General features: G+C 47.1%; 1 protein-coding gene across 2 annotated transcripts; it reads left to right on the forward strand.

The window, feature by feature from the left end:
- The first annotated feature begins 5309 nt into the window (after positions 1–5309).
- On the forward strand, positions 5310–16801 carry LOC141073808 (myb-related transcription factor, partner of profilin-like). Of its 2 annotated transcripts, none has more exons than XM_073561253.1 (3): positions 5310–5467; positions 12618–13055; positions 15443–16801. In XM_073561253.1, exons 2-3 carry the CDS (start codon positions 12653–12655, stop codon positions 16057–16059), a joined length of 1020 nt encoding a protein of 339 aa, XP_073417354.1. In that variant the 5' UTR covers positions 5310–5467; positions 12618–12652; the 3' UTR covers positions 16060–16801. The 2 variants fall into 2 exon arrangements, with proteins under 2 accessions (XP_073417354.1, XP_073417355.1); XM_073561254.1 differs by lacking the exon at positions 5310–5467 and adding an exon at positions 5487–5676.
- Positions 16802–17098: the final 297 nt, after the last annotated feature.

Below are 17098 nucleotides of genomic sequence, written 5' to 3' on the forward strand. Positions count from 1 at the left end.
TGTGTACATACACTACCTTACTGATCCTGTACTGATCCTGAGTTACATCCTGCATTATACACCAGAGCTGCGCTCACTATTCTGCTGGTGCAGTCACTGTGTACATACATTACACTACTGATCCTGAGTTACATCCTGTATTATCCTGAAGAGCTGTACTCACTATTCTGCTGGTGCAGTCACTGTGTACATAAATTACATTACTGACCGTGTACTGATCCTGAGTTACATCCTGACCTGTTTTATACCCCAGAGCTGCACTCACTATTCTGCTGGTGCGGTCACTGTGTACATACATTACTGATCCTGAGTTACATCCTTTATTATCCTTCAGAGCTGCATTCACTATTCTGCTGCTGCAGTCACTGTGTACATACATTACTGATCCTGAGTTACATCCTGTATTAATTCCCCAGAGCTGCACTCACTATTCTGCTGGTGTAGTCACTGTGTACATATATTACATTACTGAACCTGAGTTACATCCTGTAATGTATGTACACAGTGACTACAACAGCAGAATAGTGAGTGCAGCTCTGGGGAATTAATACAGGATGTAACTCAGGATCAGTACAGGATCAGTAATGTAATGCATGTACACAGTGACTGCACCAGCAGAATAGTGAGTGCAGCTCTGGGGTATAATGCAGGATGTAACTCAGGATCAGTAATGTATGTACACAGTGACTGCACCAGCAGAATAGTGAGTGCAGCTCTGGGGTATAATACTGGTCCGGATGTAACTCAGGATCAGTACACGATCAGTAATGTATTTACACAGTGACTGCACCAACAGAATAGTGAGTGCAGCTCTGGAGGATAATACATGATGTAACTCAGGATCAGTAATGTAATATATGTACACAGTGACTGCACCAACAGAATAGTGAGTGCAGCTCTGGGGTATAATACAGAATGTAACCCAGGATCAGTAATGTAATATAGGTATACAGTGACTGCACCAGCAGAATAGTGAGTGCAGCTCTGGGGTATAATGCACGATGTAACTCAGGATCAGTAATGTAATGTATGTACACAGTGACTGCACCAGCAGAATAGTGAGTGCAGCTCTTCAGGATAATACAGGATGTAACTCAGGATCAGTAGTGTAATGTATGTACAGTACACAGTGACAGCACCAACAGAATAGTGAGTGCAGCTTTGGGGTATAATACATGATGTAACTCAGGACCAGTAATGTAATGTATGTACACAGTGACTTCACCAGCAGAATAGTGAGTGCAGCTCTGGGTAATAATACAGGATGTAACTCAGAATCAGTAATATAATGTATGTACATATTGACTACACCAGTAGAAGAGTGAGTGCAGCTCTGGGGTATAATACAGGATGTAACTCAGGATCAGTAATGTATGTACACAGTGACTGCACCAGCAGAATAGTGAGTGCAGCTCTGGAGTATAATACAAGATGTAACTCGGGATCAGTAATGTAATGTATGTACACAGTAACTGCACCAGCAGAATAGTGAGTGCAGCTCTGGAGGATAGTACAGAATGTAATTCAGGATCAGGAAGGTAATGTATATACACAGTGACTGCACCAGCAGAATAGTGAGTGCAGCTCTGGAGGATAATACAGAATGTAATTCAGGATCAGTACAGGATCAGTAATGTAATACATGTAGACAGTGTCTGCACCAGCAGATTAGTGAGTGCAGCTCCGGAGTATAATGCAGGATGTAACTCAGGATCAGGAAGGTAATGTATATACACAGTGACTGCACCAGCAGAATAGTGAGTGCAGCTCTGGAGTATAATGCAGGATGTAACTCATGATCAGTTCAGGATCAGGAAGGTAATGTATGTACACAGTGACTGCACCAGCAGAATAGTGAGTGCAGCTCTGGATTATAATACAGGATGTTGTCAGAAACACCGCACCGAGCTTGCTCACAGAGCCAGTGCGCGTGTCCTGAGTAAAGCGAACTGTTCTCAAAGATACCTGTGGAGCGGGCAGCAGCCGAGTAGATGCGTACTTCAGAACAGCAGGACCTGAAGCACGTGACTGCTAGGGGCGTGGCATAAACTCCAAAGAGCTTAGGAGCTGCAAGAGAACTCCTAGAAAGGTAACTACAGAACAAAGTTACCAAGGGGCATAGACAGGGAGGATAGACAAGACATAGCCAATGAGTCACACACAGAGATAGCTGCAAGGCACAAGAGGGGTGAGCAGCGAGTAGTCAGATCACAGGCAATGAAGTCATACACAGAGAGGGTAGTGCAGTACAGAAACAACAGGCAAACTCACAACGGGGAACAGAACCGGGTCAGAACCATATAAACAAGCTAAAACAACGAACAGACACAGGCACACGGAGGTCACCACACTCGGCAAAAGTATAACTGACAGGGATTGGAGCTTCCTAGGGGTTTAAGAAGCTCTCCCAGAACCAAAAAGAGGCCACAATCATTAACCCCAGGTGTGCAGGTCAGAATCTGCATTGAGCTCCAGACATTAACCCCTGACGTGCAGCTCAAAAACCTGCACTGGGATCATGACAGATGTAACTCAGGATCAGTAATGTAATGTATGTACACAGTGAGTGCACCAGCAGAATAGTGAGTGCAGCTCTGGGGTATAATACAGGATGTAACTCAGGATCAGTAATGTAATGTATGTACACAGTGACTGCACCAGCAGAATAGTGAGTGCAGCTCTGGAGTATAATACAGGATGTAACTCAGGATCAGTAATGCAATGTATGTACACAGTGACTGCACCAGCAGACTAGTGAGTGCAGCTCTGGGGTATAATACAGGATGTAACTCAGGATCAGTAATGTAATGTATGTACACAGTGACTGCACCAGCAGAATAGTGAGTGCAGCTCTGGGGTATAAATCAGGATGTAACTCAGGATCAGTAATGTAATGTATGTACACAGTGACTGCACCAGCAGAATAGTGAGTGCAGCTCTGGGGTATAATACAGGATGTAACTCAGGATCAGTAATGTAATGTATGTACACAGTGACTGCACCAGCAGACTAGTGAGTGCAGCTCTGGAGTATAATACAGGATGTAACTCAGGATCAGTAATGTAATGTATGTACACAGTAACTGCACCAGTAGAATAGTGAGTGCAGCTCTGGAGTATAATACAGGATGTAACTCAGGATCAGTAATGTAATGTATGTACACAGTAATTGCACCAGTAGAAAAGTGAGTACAGCTCTGGGGTATAATACAGGATGTAACTCGGGATCAGTAATGTATGTACACAGTGACTGCACCAGCAGAATAGTGAGTGCAGCTCTGGAGTATAATACAGGATGTAACTCAGGATCAGTAATGTAATGTATGTACACAGTAATTGCACCAGCAGACTAGTGAGTGCAGCTCTGGAGTATAATACAGGATGTAACTCAGGATCAGTAATGTAATGTATGTACACAGTAACTGCACCAGTAGAATAGTGAGTGCAGCTCTGGAGTATAATACAGGATGTAACTCAGGATCAGTAATGTAATGTATGTACACAGTAATTGCACCAGTAGAAAAGTGAGTACAGCTCTGGGGTATAATACAGGATGTAACTCGGGATCAGTAATGTATGTACACAGTGACTGCACCAGCAGAATAGTGAGTGCAGCTCTGGAGTATAATACAGGATGTAACTCAGGATCAGTAATGTATGTACACAGTGACTGCACCAGCAGAATAGTGAGTGCAGCTCTGGAGTATAATACAGGATGTAACTCAGGATCAGTAATGTAATGTATGTACACAGTAATTGCACCAGCAGACTAGTGAGTGCAGCTCTGGAGTATAATACAGGATGTAACTCAGGATCAGTAATGTAATGTATGTACACAGTAACTGCACCAGTAGAATAGTGAGTGCAGCTCTGGAGTATAATACAGGATGTAACTCAGGATCAGTAATGTAATGTATGTACACAGTAATTGCACCAGTAGAAAAGTGAGTACAGCTCTGGGGTATAATACAGGATGTAACTCGGGATCAGTAATGTATGTACACAGTGACTGCACCAGCAGAATAGTGAGTGCAGCTCTGGAGTATAATACAGGATGTAACTCAGGATCAGTAATGTAATGTATGTACACAGTAATTGCACCAGTAGAATAGTGAGTGCAGCTCTGGGGTATAATACAGGATGTAACTCAGGATCAGTACAGGATCAGTAATATATGTACAGTGAGGCAGCGTTCACACGTCGCGTTTTTTTCCCGGTGGTTTTAAACACGCAATTTTGCAATTTCATGCAAACCTATGGGATTCCGCAATGCTGTGCTAATGCTGCGTCTTTTTCCGAGGCAGAAACGCTTTACAGTAAAATACGCAGCATGCTCATTAATTTGCGGAATCGCGGCGATCCCGCACCCATAGGAATGCGTTGTTCCGCTTATTTCCCGCATGTGGCTGTGCACACCATGCGGAAAGTAGGCAGAGCAATTGCGGATGGTACCCACAGTCCGGAGGAGAGGAGACTGTCCTCCGGGCTGTTGGTACCATATCCCTGTAAAAAGTAGAATTAAAATAAAAAATATTGTTATTCTCACCTTCCGACGTCCCGCGCAGCCTTCCCGCCTCTCTCCACGCTCCCGGCATCTTCCGGTCCCAGTAATCCTTTGCGAGAATGACTGCGATGACGTTGCGGGAGCGTGGAGTGAGGCGGGAAGGCTGCGCGGGACGTCGGAAGGTAAGAATAACACCATTTTTTATTTTTTTTTTTACATTCTATCTTTTACTACTGATGCCGCATAGGCAGCCTCAGTAGTAAAAACTTGGTCACACTCATCAAACACTATGTTTGACGAGTGTGACCAACCTGTCAATCAGTTCTCCAAACCGTGCTACAGATCGCTTGGAAAACGCTAGCATTCTGCAAGATAATTACGCTTGCAAATCACTAGTTTTTCAGCGGGAATTTAAAATACGATTTTCCCGCGGAATGGAATTCCGGAATTCTCATGGTAACTTCCGCGGGAATTCCACTACGTGTGAACTTAGCCTGACTTACACAGAGGGGCATCTGCCTGTTCATGTGTTAGAGGAGTCTGGAGATGACAGAGAAATCTGGAAGGGTTAGAGGGGGCTGGTGGGGACAGATGGCCCTGGAAGTGTGCAAACTCACTTATGAGGGTCGCATATTTCCCCTTATTCTGCCGGCAGAGGGAGCACGATATCGTCCACACATGCGCACTGTGCTTTGCAGACTTGTGTAGATCGCTACCTGTGGTGTGGGCGTGGCTTGGAATTTCAGGCGTGGTTAGGTGGGTCTTTATTCTCGCAGTCTAACCCCACTTTTGCATTTGATCTCATTGCGCCATCTGGTGGTGGAAAGTTAGGCGCTTAGAGATCTTTTCCATGATGCTCCGCGCTGCGGACTGTGAGGATGACGCAGTGCGGCGCATGCTCTGTGGGCGGCGGGAGGAGAGGAAGTGGAAGAGGTGGAGCAGGAGCCGGAGCGGCTACAAAAAGGTAAAATCCCCCGAAATCACCCCGGATACTGAGCCCCGCCCCCACTCGCAGTGCAGCCCCGGAGCCTTAGCGCCCACAGCATGAGGCAGGAGAGCCACGTCCTCACACATAGACAGCCCGGAGAGCTGCAGAGATGTGCTGGAGAGCGGTGTGTGGTCACAAATGCCTGGAGACCACCGTATATACTCCGAGACCACCATAAATACCCGGTAACCATTGTCTATACCCGGTGACTATCATACGTTCTTGGAGGCCACCATATATACCCTGTAACCACCGTATGTTCCTGGAGACCACCGTATATACTCCGAGACCACCATATATACCCGGTAACCACCGTCAGTACCCAGTATCCGTCATACCTACCTGGACACCACCTCAATTTCATCTTCGGCCTCAGCTGCTGTCACTGAGGTCATTGATGGTCGTCTGAGGAAGGATTTGCTGCTGATTGTACAAATAATTAGGATTTGCTGCCGGCAGCTCGTGTGTGAACAGTCGGAGGCGCCGCGTCCGCGGGGGGCGAGTCTGGAGACGCCGCGTCCGCGGGGGGCGAGTCTGGAGACGCCGCGTCCGCGGGGGGCGAGTCTGGAGACGCCGCGTCCGCGGGGGGCGAGTCTGGAGACGCCGCGTCCGCGGGGGGCGAGTCTGGAGGCGCCGCGTCCGCGGGGGGCGAGTCTGGAGACGCCGCGTCCGCGGGGGGCGAGTCTGGAGACGCCGCGTCCGCGGGGGGCGAGTCTGGAGACGCTGCGTCCACTAGCGCAGGATGAGGCCACACAACAGCTCACAGTAGTGAGAAACGTGGCCAGGAACATAGTGAAACAGCATCTCTGACGCTTTCATGCTCCCTCTCGAGGTCTCTTCATGGCATCGCCCACGTGGGTCTCCAGTCTGATCTCCAGCTATAACTGCATCTAATAGAATACCAGCTCGTCTGTAAAGAGATATATATATATATATACATAAGTCCGCTACTGAAAAGTACAACTTTATTTTAATACAAAAAGACACACATTAGAACAAAACTTGTTAAAAATAGTTACATGATGAGAATAAATGACCATCACACAGACGTGATAAAGACCAGTGCTAACCCTAATATAAATACACAAGGGTGAAAGAGGACAGACCGCAACTCCAGCCTCCATTTCCATCTCCCTGCACCATGATTGCCCTTGGGAACGGTGACATGAGGTTGATGGACACCTGTAGCCCAATGTGGGGCAGACGCCTTCTGATTAGAGTTGAGCGACTTTGATGACATTCATCCACTCAATGCCGACTTTTATTCCCCATTGACTTGCATTGGGGTCGGGTTTGGGACGACACTCCCGACTTTTTTTTTGCCGTAGTCGGACCAGTTTCATCTGACTCAAATTTTCTTTCATTCGGGTTTCACGAAACCCGATCCGACCAAAGTCGCTCAACTCTACTTCTGATGATTTGTGTGGACGCTGACGCCTCAGGCTCAGTGTGTGATGTGTAATTTCAGTTGCGCCGCAGATGGATCGCTGCGTCTTTCTTTGACGATGATGAGACCACGTGAGCATTGCCATGAAGTGGCTTCACAGGGAAACGTCGCACAGGTCCTACTCTCAGGACTCTTGTGGGGCGACATAATAGTAGGTAGCCAGACCCCTCTAGTCTTCATTTCAGGAGCACTAACACCTCTGTGTTGCAGTGACTTGTTGGTGGGCTCAGTGGTGCAGCCATTTCTCCAAAATATGTCAGCAGATTTTCCACACCACATTCCCAGGCCACCTGTTTCTTGAGCTCCTGCGAGCAGCGTGCGTGGCCTCAACCTGCTCCTGTGGCTGCAGTGTCTCCGGACTTGTCTCCATCAAGCACATCGGGATCGTCATTGGTCAGTGATTACACAGGAGCTACCGGCAGCGGATCCTATTGATTTCCTTCCTCAGACGACCACAGTGACAGCAGCTGAGGCTGGAGGTGCTGGGATTTCTGCACGAAGCTCAGAGTCAAGAAATCTAGAGACTTTGAAAATTTTGTTTTAATTTAGTTTTCATCATTTGCCAATCAGTAATGTCTTCATCACTTCACAACTTTCCCTTTTTGGTGTTACAATTTCATTATTAAGGAGAGTATTTTTATTTCCCATCCAAATGCAAAATTAAGTAACTTTCGATATATTCTTTATCAATAATTTCCTACCATTTTTCTGTTGCAGATTCTGTAAGCCCTTCACCTATACAAAATCTGATAGACCCCCCATCAGTGCTTCTGGCTCTGGCTCCTCTGTGTTTGGCCGTGTTCACATGTTCAGTATTTTACATCAGTATTTGTAAGCCAAAATCAAATGTGGGTGAAAACTGCAGAAGTGGTGACGCGTCTCTATTATATTTTTCCTCTGCTCCACTCCTGGTTTTGGCTTGCAGATACTGATGTAAAATACTGACCAAAAACTGAACATGTGAATGTCACCTTAGAGCTAGCAGCATATTATAATAATAATCTTTATATAGCGCCAACATATTCCGCAGCGCTTTACAGTTTAACAGTTTCAAAACACAAGTCATAAGTAACATTAGCAATACAATAATTAAAGCAAAATTAGACGACCCTGCTCGTGAGAGCTTACAATCTACAATGAGGTGGGACAGATACAAAGTACAGGTGTGTATTTACAGTGGTGTATTTACAATGATGGTCCAGCCATCTTGAGGGAGGGATGGATGGGGATAGTGAATGGGCTGCACGTGCATACTTTCGCATAAAATGACTTTGATTAGTGAATGTGATAGGCCGCTCTGAACAAATGTGTTTTGAGGGAGCGCCTAAAATTATGCAAATTGTGGATAGTCCTAATTTCTTGGGGTAGAGCATTCCAGAGGATTGGCGCAGCGCGGTAGAAGTCTTGGAGTCTGGAGTGGGAGGTACGGATTAGTGCGGAGGTTAGTCGAAAGTCGTTTGCAGAGCGCAGTGGTCGGTTAGGCCGATAGACAGAAATGAGGGAGGAGATATAGGGGGGTGCCGCACTGTGGAGAGCTTTGTGGGTGAGAACAAGTACTTTGAATTGGATCCTAAAATGAATGGGAAGCCAGTGTAGCGATTGGCGAAGAGAGGACACGTCCGAGTACCGATTAGCCAGATGAATGACCCTGGCTGCTGCATTAAGTATGGACTGTAGAGGGGAAAGTCGAGTAACGGGGAGACCAAGTAATAGAGCGTTGCAGTAGCCCAGGCGGGAGTGGATCAAGGCAACAGTAAGGGTGTGTGCACATGTTGCAGATTCTGCTGCGGAGCTGCTGCGGATTTCGCCCTGCAGATCCACAGCAGTTTCTGCTGCGTTGTACAGTACCTTTATTTTCTATGGAAAATTAAATCTGCAGCATGTCACTTCTTTGTGCGGAATCCGCAGCGGTTTGACACCTGCTCCACTGTACAGGTGTCAAACCAAAGGGGAAAACCGCAGGCTAATCCGCAGATAAAACCCAGGTCTTTTGACCTGCGGATTTTGCAAAATCTGCACAGAAAAATCTGCAGCAGAATCTGCAACGTGTGCACACACCCTAAGGATTTTTGTTGTTTCCATGGTGAGAAAAGGGCGGATTCTAGAGATGTTCTTTAGGTGTAAGTGGCAAGAGATTGTATATGGGATGTGAAGGAGAGATAGGTGTCAAACATAACACCCAAACAGCGCGCCTGCTGCCGGGGTGTTATTATGGTGCAACCCACGGAAAAAGAAATGTGAGCTTTAGGGAGGTTAGTAGATGGCGGGAGCAGAAGTTCAGTTTTGGGGAAGTTGAGTTTCAAATAGAGGGCAGACATGATGTTGGAGACTGCGGACAGACAGTCACTGGCATTCTGTAGTACAGCGGGGGTAAGGTCAGGGGATGACGTGTATAGTTGTGTGTCATCAGCATAAAGATGGTACTGAAAGCCAAATCTGCTGATGGTCTGTCCAACTGGGGCTGTGTAGAGAGAGAATAGAAGGGGGCCAAGGACTGAGCCCCAACAGTGAGAGGAAGAGGAGATGAAGTGGAGCCAGCGAACAAAACACTGAAGGAACAGTCAGAAAGATAGGAAGAGAACCAGGAGAGAGCAGTGTCCTTAATGCCTAGAGATTAGGAGACGGTGGTCAACACTGTCGAAAGCTGCAGAAAGGTCAAGAAGAATAAGCAGAGTGTGTTCACCGTTACGTTTTGCTGTCAGAAGGTCATTGGTCACTTTGAGTGCAGTTTCAGTCAAATGCAGGTGGCGGAAGCCGGACTGTGAAGGGTCTAGGAGGGAGTGGGTGAAAAGGTAATGGGTAAGGCGGGTGTAGACTAGGCGCTCCAAGAGTTTAGAGATGAAGGGGAGATTGGAGACTGGTCTGTAGTTGTTTTTGCAGGATGGGTCAAGAGCGGGTTTCTTTAATAATGGAGTAACGATAGTGTTTGAAGGAGGATGGGAAAATGCCCGAGGAGAGGGAGAGATTAAATATTGTAGCTAGGTGAGTTGTGACGACTGGAAAGCGAGACTGGAGGAGATGTGAGGGAATGGGGTCGGTAGTGCATGTAGACGAACGAGAAGAAGGAAGGAATCTGGAGACTTCTTCTGTGATGGGATCAAATGTGGAGAGTGAGCCAGGGGAAATGCAGGGAGGGATGGGAGTCACAGCACATAGTGGTTGGGAGCGTATTTCCAAACAGATATTATCTATTTTCTATATAAATTGGGAGGCCAGGTCATCAGCACAAATATCTGTGATAGGGGCTTGTGCTTTTGGCCTGAGGGAGTGAAAGGTGTCAAAAAGTTTCTTGGGGTTGTTGGATAGTGAGGAGATTAGGGTGGTGAAGTAGGTCTGTTTGGCGAGGTGAAGAGCAGAGTTATAGGTTCTTAACATAAATTTGAAGCAGATGATGTCTTCTGGTGTGCGGATTTTCCTCCATAAGCGTTCAGCACTCCTAGAGCATTGCTGGAGAAGTCGAGTTTGCGATGTGAGCCAGGGCTGTTTTACTCTGTTTGGAAGTCCTGAGGGTGAGGGGTGCTACTTGGTCAAGGGTTCTTCTGAGAGTGTCATTGTGATGTACAGTCAGATCAGGACAGGAAAAAGAGGAGATTGGGGACATTGATGACTTTGAGGGAGTCTGCAAGTGTCTGAGGGTTAATGGTTTGTAAATTTCTGAATGTGTGGTAGGTAGGAGTGTGCTGGGGTGGGCAAGGATTTGTGAGCGTGAAGGAGAGAATGTTGTGGTCAGAGAGAGAGGGGAAGCAGTGAGTTATTTAGGTAGGATATTGAACAGAGCAGGACAAAGACCAGGTCAAGGGTGTAACCGTCTTTGTGTGTCTCAGAGGTTGAGAGCTGTGAGAGGCCGAGAGAAGTGGTTAGTGATAGAAGCTGGGATGCAGATGTGGAAGTGGGGCTGTTTATGGGGATGTTGAAGTCTCCCAGGATAAGGGTTGGGAGTTCTGAAGACATGAAGTGCGGCAGCCAGGCTGAGAAGTGGTCAAGGAAGTGGGTGGGTGAGCCTGGGTGCCGGAATATGACCGCTGCTCTGAGGGAGAGGGGACGAAAGAGCCTGATGGTGCGGACCTCAAAAGAAGGGAATGAGAGTGATGGAACTGGGGGGATGACCTGGAAAGTGCATTGTGGGGACAGGAGTATGCTGACTCCACCACCAAGTCTGTTTGTGGGTCTCGGGGAATGGGAGAATTGTAAGCCACCATGGGAAATAGCAGCAGGGAAGACAGTGTCAGAATCCTGGATCCAGGTTTCATTGAGGGCCAACAGATTCAGAGCTTTGTTCAGAAAGTAATTGTGCAGGAAAGGAAGCTTGTTACATACAGACCGTGGATTCCAGAGGTTATAATTGAAAGGGAGATGAGGGATTGCAAGTAATATTAATAAGATTAATATGGCTTCGATATGAGGTGGAGTAGGGGTTGGGGGACGGTGGACCGGGGTTGGGGGAGATGTCCCCCGAAATCAGTACGAGTAGGAAGATAAAGAGCAAGTAGTTTTTGGAATTGTTGTAAGAAGTTTTTCTGTGCGATGTGTATGGGCAAGATGGGCTGAGGTTTTTCAGGAAGGTGAGGAGTGCATTGGAGAGGAAAGTATAGAGGGGCTGATGTGTATAAGTCGTGATGGAGGGGGAATGGGGCGGTGAATGTGGATGGCAATGGAACACGAAGATAGCAATAAAGCACATGGATGAAGGGAGAGAAAATTGTGGGCTCCCTGCCCTGACTAACTGCCATTTTGTTTGATGCTTAGCTAATACGATGCTTTGCTCAATGCGTGCGATCTGTCACATGCATGTTCCCCTTAGAATGAATCTAAATTTATACACCACACTACAGGGCCATGAGAAAGGGATTGTGGGAGCTGGTTAGTAATAAGCAACAGCTGCTCAACACATCCTGGTGTGGAATAGATGATCAAAGACGCTAACCTGATTCCATCTCTATGCTATAGCACCTCTCCCATGATAACTTCTCCAGAGATTCCCCCCATGGATATACAGCAGTAAGTACTGAGAACAATGTAACAGATGAATTAGAGTAAAGGAGTTGAACGAAATGATTACCAGTACAAAATGCTTGTTGACATGGAATAGAGTGAACACATGCAAGATGGATTGGTCCAGGAGTTATATGAAGTGATTACCTGTATGAAGAGAATAGAGATGGAGAGGGTGTATGCTTCATATCAGACTGAATGGAGCAGGCAGCAAACTCGGGCTGTAGATAGAGAGGCACATGAGTCTTCTTTATCTGCTGTAGGAGGTGAAATCACTGCTGTAATGCAGCTGTGCTCACGCAGGATAGTTGGTGACCAAAGCAGCACCCTGTACATACAGACCTCACATCCAGCCCATAGTAGTGTGAGGGACATACAGACCTCACATCCAGCCTATATTACTGGAAGGGACATACAGACCTCACATCCAGCCTATATTACTGGGAGGAACATACAGACTTCACATCCAGCATGTATTACTGTTTGCCCCCAAATGCCCCTACTCATCAAGTATGCCGTCCTTGGCACCACAGGCTTTCAAACAGTCTTCATGGCCTGCTGGTTCGGGTGGTCCTGGGTCCAGTTAGTTTGAGCTGTGTGATATGCACAGGGGTCCAGGCTGTGTGTTGTATTTGGTTGGACCGGTCAGTATAATTTGTTAAACCTCTGTTCTCCATTCTCATTTAGCCTAAACACTGGAGGCCATAGTGAATGCCCTCGCCATGTCTGGCGACACGGAGGAGGTGACTCGCCTCCGTAAGCCCAGGTTTTCTTATGAGGAGAACCAGATCCTGATTCGAGAAGTGCGGGCCCATTATTCTATGCTGTACGGTGCACAGAGTCGACGTCTCAGCGTGGCAGAGCGACGCCGTGTGTGGGAGGGCATCGCCGCAAAGATCAACGCCATCACCAACTGGAAAAGAACTGCCCAGGAAGTGCAGAAACGTTGGAATGACTTTAAGAGACGGACCAAGGAGAAGTTGGCTCGTATCCCTCACTCCACGCAGAATGGCACAGCCGAGGACGTGCTCACGGCGGAGGAGGAAACCATCTTTGCCATCCTGGGGCCGGGGGTGGTGCCTGGGAGGGACTCCTATCTTCATGGGACGCGGCTGGGAGCTATGGGTGAGCAAAAAATTGCCAATATTTCCAGTTCTCGGTGTTTTGTAGGACTCCAGTCTGTGTTTCAGATCTGAGGATTTCAGGTGCCTGCTCCCCGGACTGCTGTAGTTAGAGAGACTCAGGTCAGTGATGTTATTATGGTCTGCTGTACATTATAACCTTAATCTTCTCCTCAGCATCCTCGTCGTGCTGATGTCCTCCTGACCTCACATCTTCTGTAGACTACAGATACATAGAGCAAGTCAATGCAGAAGGAAAGGTGTAATGGTTCCCCAGTGATTGTCATGCTCACAGACCTTCAAGGGGTTGTCTGGAACGTCTATATTGCTGACCTATCTTCCATATCAGATCTGCGGCTCCTCCTCCGATCAGCTGTTTGCACATCTGGCCACCATGAATGCCGCACAGTACAGAGCTGGAACAACACAGCGCTATACATTGTGAGGTGGCCGTTCTTGGTCCTGCAATCCAGATGCAATTCACGCAATAGAAATTTAGCTGCAGTACTCATTATGGCCACTAGTCGTGCTGTTCTGGCTCTGAACCCTGCACATCTGGTTTCTGTGGGAACTGCACACAGATAATCACTCCGAGGGTGGGGGTGTCATCAAACCTCCACAGGTCCCATATTGATGACCCCATTCATGAACGAGAGACGGAGCCCCATTTTCAATCTGGGTGCAGGGAAAAAATAAAAACTTCTCGCTGTTTTAATGTGTAAAAGAATGCTATCTACTGAACCTGTTTACAGGAGAGACTTTATAGTCAGGACACAATATTCAGCCACAGATCTGTGCAGAAAATGCTTCCAACAGATCTAAAAAGGCAAAACACAGTCATGGGGAAAAAAGTAAGTGCCCCCTCCATGTAAAGCATTTACCCATTCGGGTCGTGTCTGCTCCTGAGTCACAGAAAATAAAGGGACGGAACTAAATGAAAAGAATAAATCACAATTCTGTATTATTAATATAAGTTTCACCAAAGTCCATACAGAAAGTAAGTGAACCCCACCCTCCATCGATTTTGGTGCTACCAATATTAGGTGCAAGTGTAACATTGAGAAGATCTTTTCACACCTGACAGTGTTTCTTCTGCAGTTTTTTGCCGTGATTATAGTAAAGATGTGACGGATTATCTCATTTTTTTTTTTTTTTTTTTGGTAGCTGATCTCCAGCCTGTGTGGACTGTCAAGGGATGCTGGGAGTTGTAGTTTTGATTGAAGCCCAGTGATATAGTGCACGGCGGGAATCAGAAACTTCTGGGATCATTTTTGTTCTGCCATTATGTATAATCCAAATCGGTGGCAGCCGAGGTACGATCTCTGGGTATGGATGCACAGCCTTGGACACTTGGCTAAGGAGTTTCTAGATGCCAAAGGTCGTGCAAAACAAGTGTCATTAGTCCTTCTGGCCAGAACGGTAGGATCATATGCTGAATGCAAAGAACTGGTGACTTCTCTTAAGTCCAAAGCATCCACCATTACTGTAGGGGAGAGAAGGGGCAAGTGTGCCAAGAGGAGACCATGATCGTCTAGGAAGATCAGTCCCTGGAGGTGCTTGAAGACGTATCTAAGAAGCCGAGAACTTCCATCACAACAGGCCTTCTGAAATAATGTGTTCTGATCAGAGCCAGAAAAGATAATTATTGTGCCACAAGACCTCAGCGAGTGTCTTGCCTGCAGTGTAAATCATGGCGGTGAAGATGGTTTTGAGGCTATAAACTTGGAATGAATGTGAGAACCATTTCATGGTGGTGGCAAAAATGTTCTGCTTTAGACCTCGCCATTTAAGCTCATCCAAAAGTGAACCTTGTCACTTGACGATAACTTATCATTCACTAAAGAATGGTGGGACAAAAGAAACTGAGGCTTCCCGAATGTCTCATCCAACAGGAGAAGATGGCGTGTAATAAGTGATAGAAGACTGTGTTTCTGTCTTTCCGTTACTTCTCTGCTTTATCTTTAGTTTTCTTTCACTGAGGAGCGGACTCAGGTGTTCATCTGTGGGGGGCACTTACTTTTCTAACCGGACTGTATTATGAATTGGTAGATGTTCCCTGATTATCGGCCTCATTAGGACCCATAGTATATGCTGGACGCGTCTGAACCTCCATTATCCTGATGCCTAATGGCTACCAGATTTTGAAAGCAAAGTGGCAGCCACTGGGCAATCATGGTGGACAGAGCGCCAGCTGCAGTGTTTGCTGTCGCCCATAGAATGGACTATAAGAATTATGACGAGAACCCCCACACTTTATTTATTCCCCCTTTCTGGAAGCTCTCCATATTAATTATTTTGTTGCCAGTTCTTCCTCCTGTATTTGTGACCTCCATGGGGGGCAGCAGTGATGATGCTGCACATGGCTAACGCAATGTCTTTTCTCATCCGCAGATTTACATTTAACCGGCCCTGGCTCGTCGAGTGCTGAAAACTCTCTGAGTGGTCCCTGCTGCCCCCCGGACCCACCAATGCTGCTTCATCCTAAGGAATCTGCTTCCCCAACACCTCAACTTCACATTGTTCAGTTGCCCCAGCTGAGCCCCTCGCCAGATCCCTCAGATGGGGACTCTCCAGAACAGCTGCCCCCTGGTTCTCCGTTAATTGCCCCCGGTGGTGTCAGTCAGCACTACGACCCAACTGTTGCCATGCTGAGAGCCCAGCAAGATACTGCAGAAGCTATAAGGCACCTTACCTACACCCTGCGGCAAAGCATGGACCGCTTGACCAATGTCCTGGCCACACTGTTGCCTCTTATACCTCCCCAGCCAGCATCCCCGGCCCCCTCGGCCATTATTGAACCTGTTTACTTCCCCACAAAGACCGAGCCAGAATCTGAGCCTTGTTCTGTAAGTTATGAGGTAGAGAGTCATGAGGCACATGAAGATGGCGCCCAGGAGACTACAGAAGTGCAGCCGCAGCCTCCCTCCTCCCCGCCGCCACCAAACAAGAGGAAGAGATTTTCCTACTTGACCTCACGTAAACGCAGAGGCCGCTGGAAAAACCTGTAGGATTTGGCGAACTGTACGAGGAGGCGGAGAACTTCAGGACTTTTACTCCCCAGACAGAAAATGCTGAAATCTTCCTGATGGCTCCTTGCATTTGTTTCTGTGTTTGAAATGCGACTTCCACAATCCTCTTGTAGTAGGAATTGTTGGGGAAAGTGTAGTACAAGCACAGGTGACAGGGACCTCTGCCTAAATCTCATGCTCCTCTCAGCTCCTACTCATGGGGGGATGAAGGTATTTGCGGCCTTGCACCCTTATGGCCTCCACTATACACTTCGCCCCACTGTTCTAATTTGAGATGTCTGCGGCCACCCCCGGAGGAAAGCTCCTGATAAAGCACACTGGTTTGGGGGTTAGAAGCAGGGGCTGAGCTCTAGCATCAGGGTGAACGCATGAAAAGATCCCTTGTGTCAGGGCGAAGCTTCAGTAGATTTCAAGTCTTGTACTGACTCAACTGATGGATCTGATTGGGGGCCGCTGGGTAGTTTTTGGGGGCCGCCTGTCCAGCGTTCGTTTCCTGCTGCTCTCAGGTTTTCATATGGAAACGTTCAATGCTGTGACGGACGTCTCCAGTTCTGTCCTCCTCTCTAGACACCCATGTGGCTAACTCAGAAAGCAATATATATGTATAGAAATCCGCATCCTCACTAGATGGTTTCCCCGCCTCGTTACGTTAAGTAGACGGATGGGCGCGTTGATCCTGTATGTAAATAACATCATATTAAAAGCTTCTGGTTCCTAACAAGGCGTCGTCATTAAAGAGAGGACAGAAAACTGTGTGGTGAGTAATCTACCTGAGAGATAGGTAAGTACACCGGAGGGTATGTAATTTACCCAGGAGACAAGTGAATACACGCAAGGATATGTAATCTACCCATGAGATAAGTGAGTACATGCTAGGATACATAATTTACCCAGACTAATGAGTACATTGGATGATACAAACTCTACCTGGGAGATAGGTGAGTGTTAGGGCATCTGATGAAGTCTTGACGATAGCTCAGAATATGAGGAAGAACCAAATTGGTTGTCATTGTTAAAA

This window comes from Dendrobates tinctorius, unplaced genomic scaffold, assembly GCF_039654945.1.
Source record: "Dendrobates tinctorius isolate UK_male_01 unplaced genomic scaffold, ASM3965494v1 ptg000315l, whole genome shotgun sequence".
NCBI classification, from domain to species: Eukaryota; Metazoa; Chordata; class Amphibia; order Anura; family Dendrobatidae; genus Dendrobates; species Dendrobates tinctorius.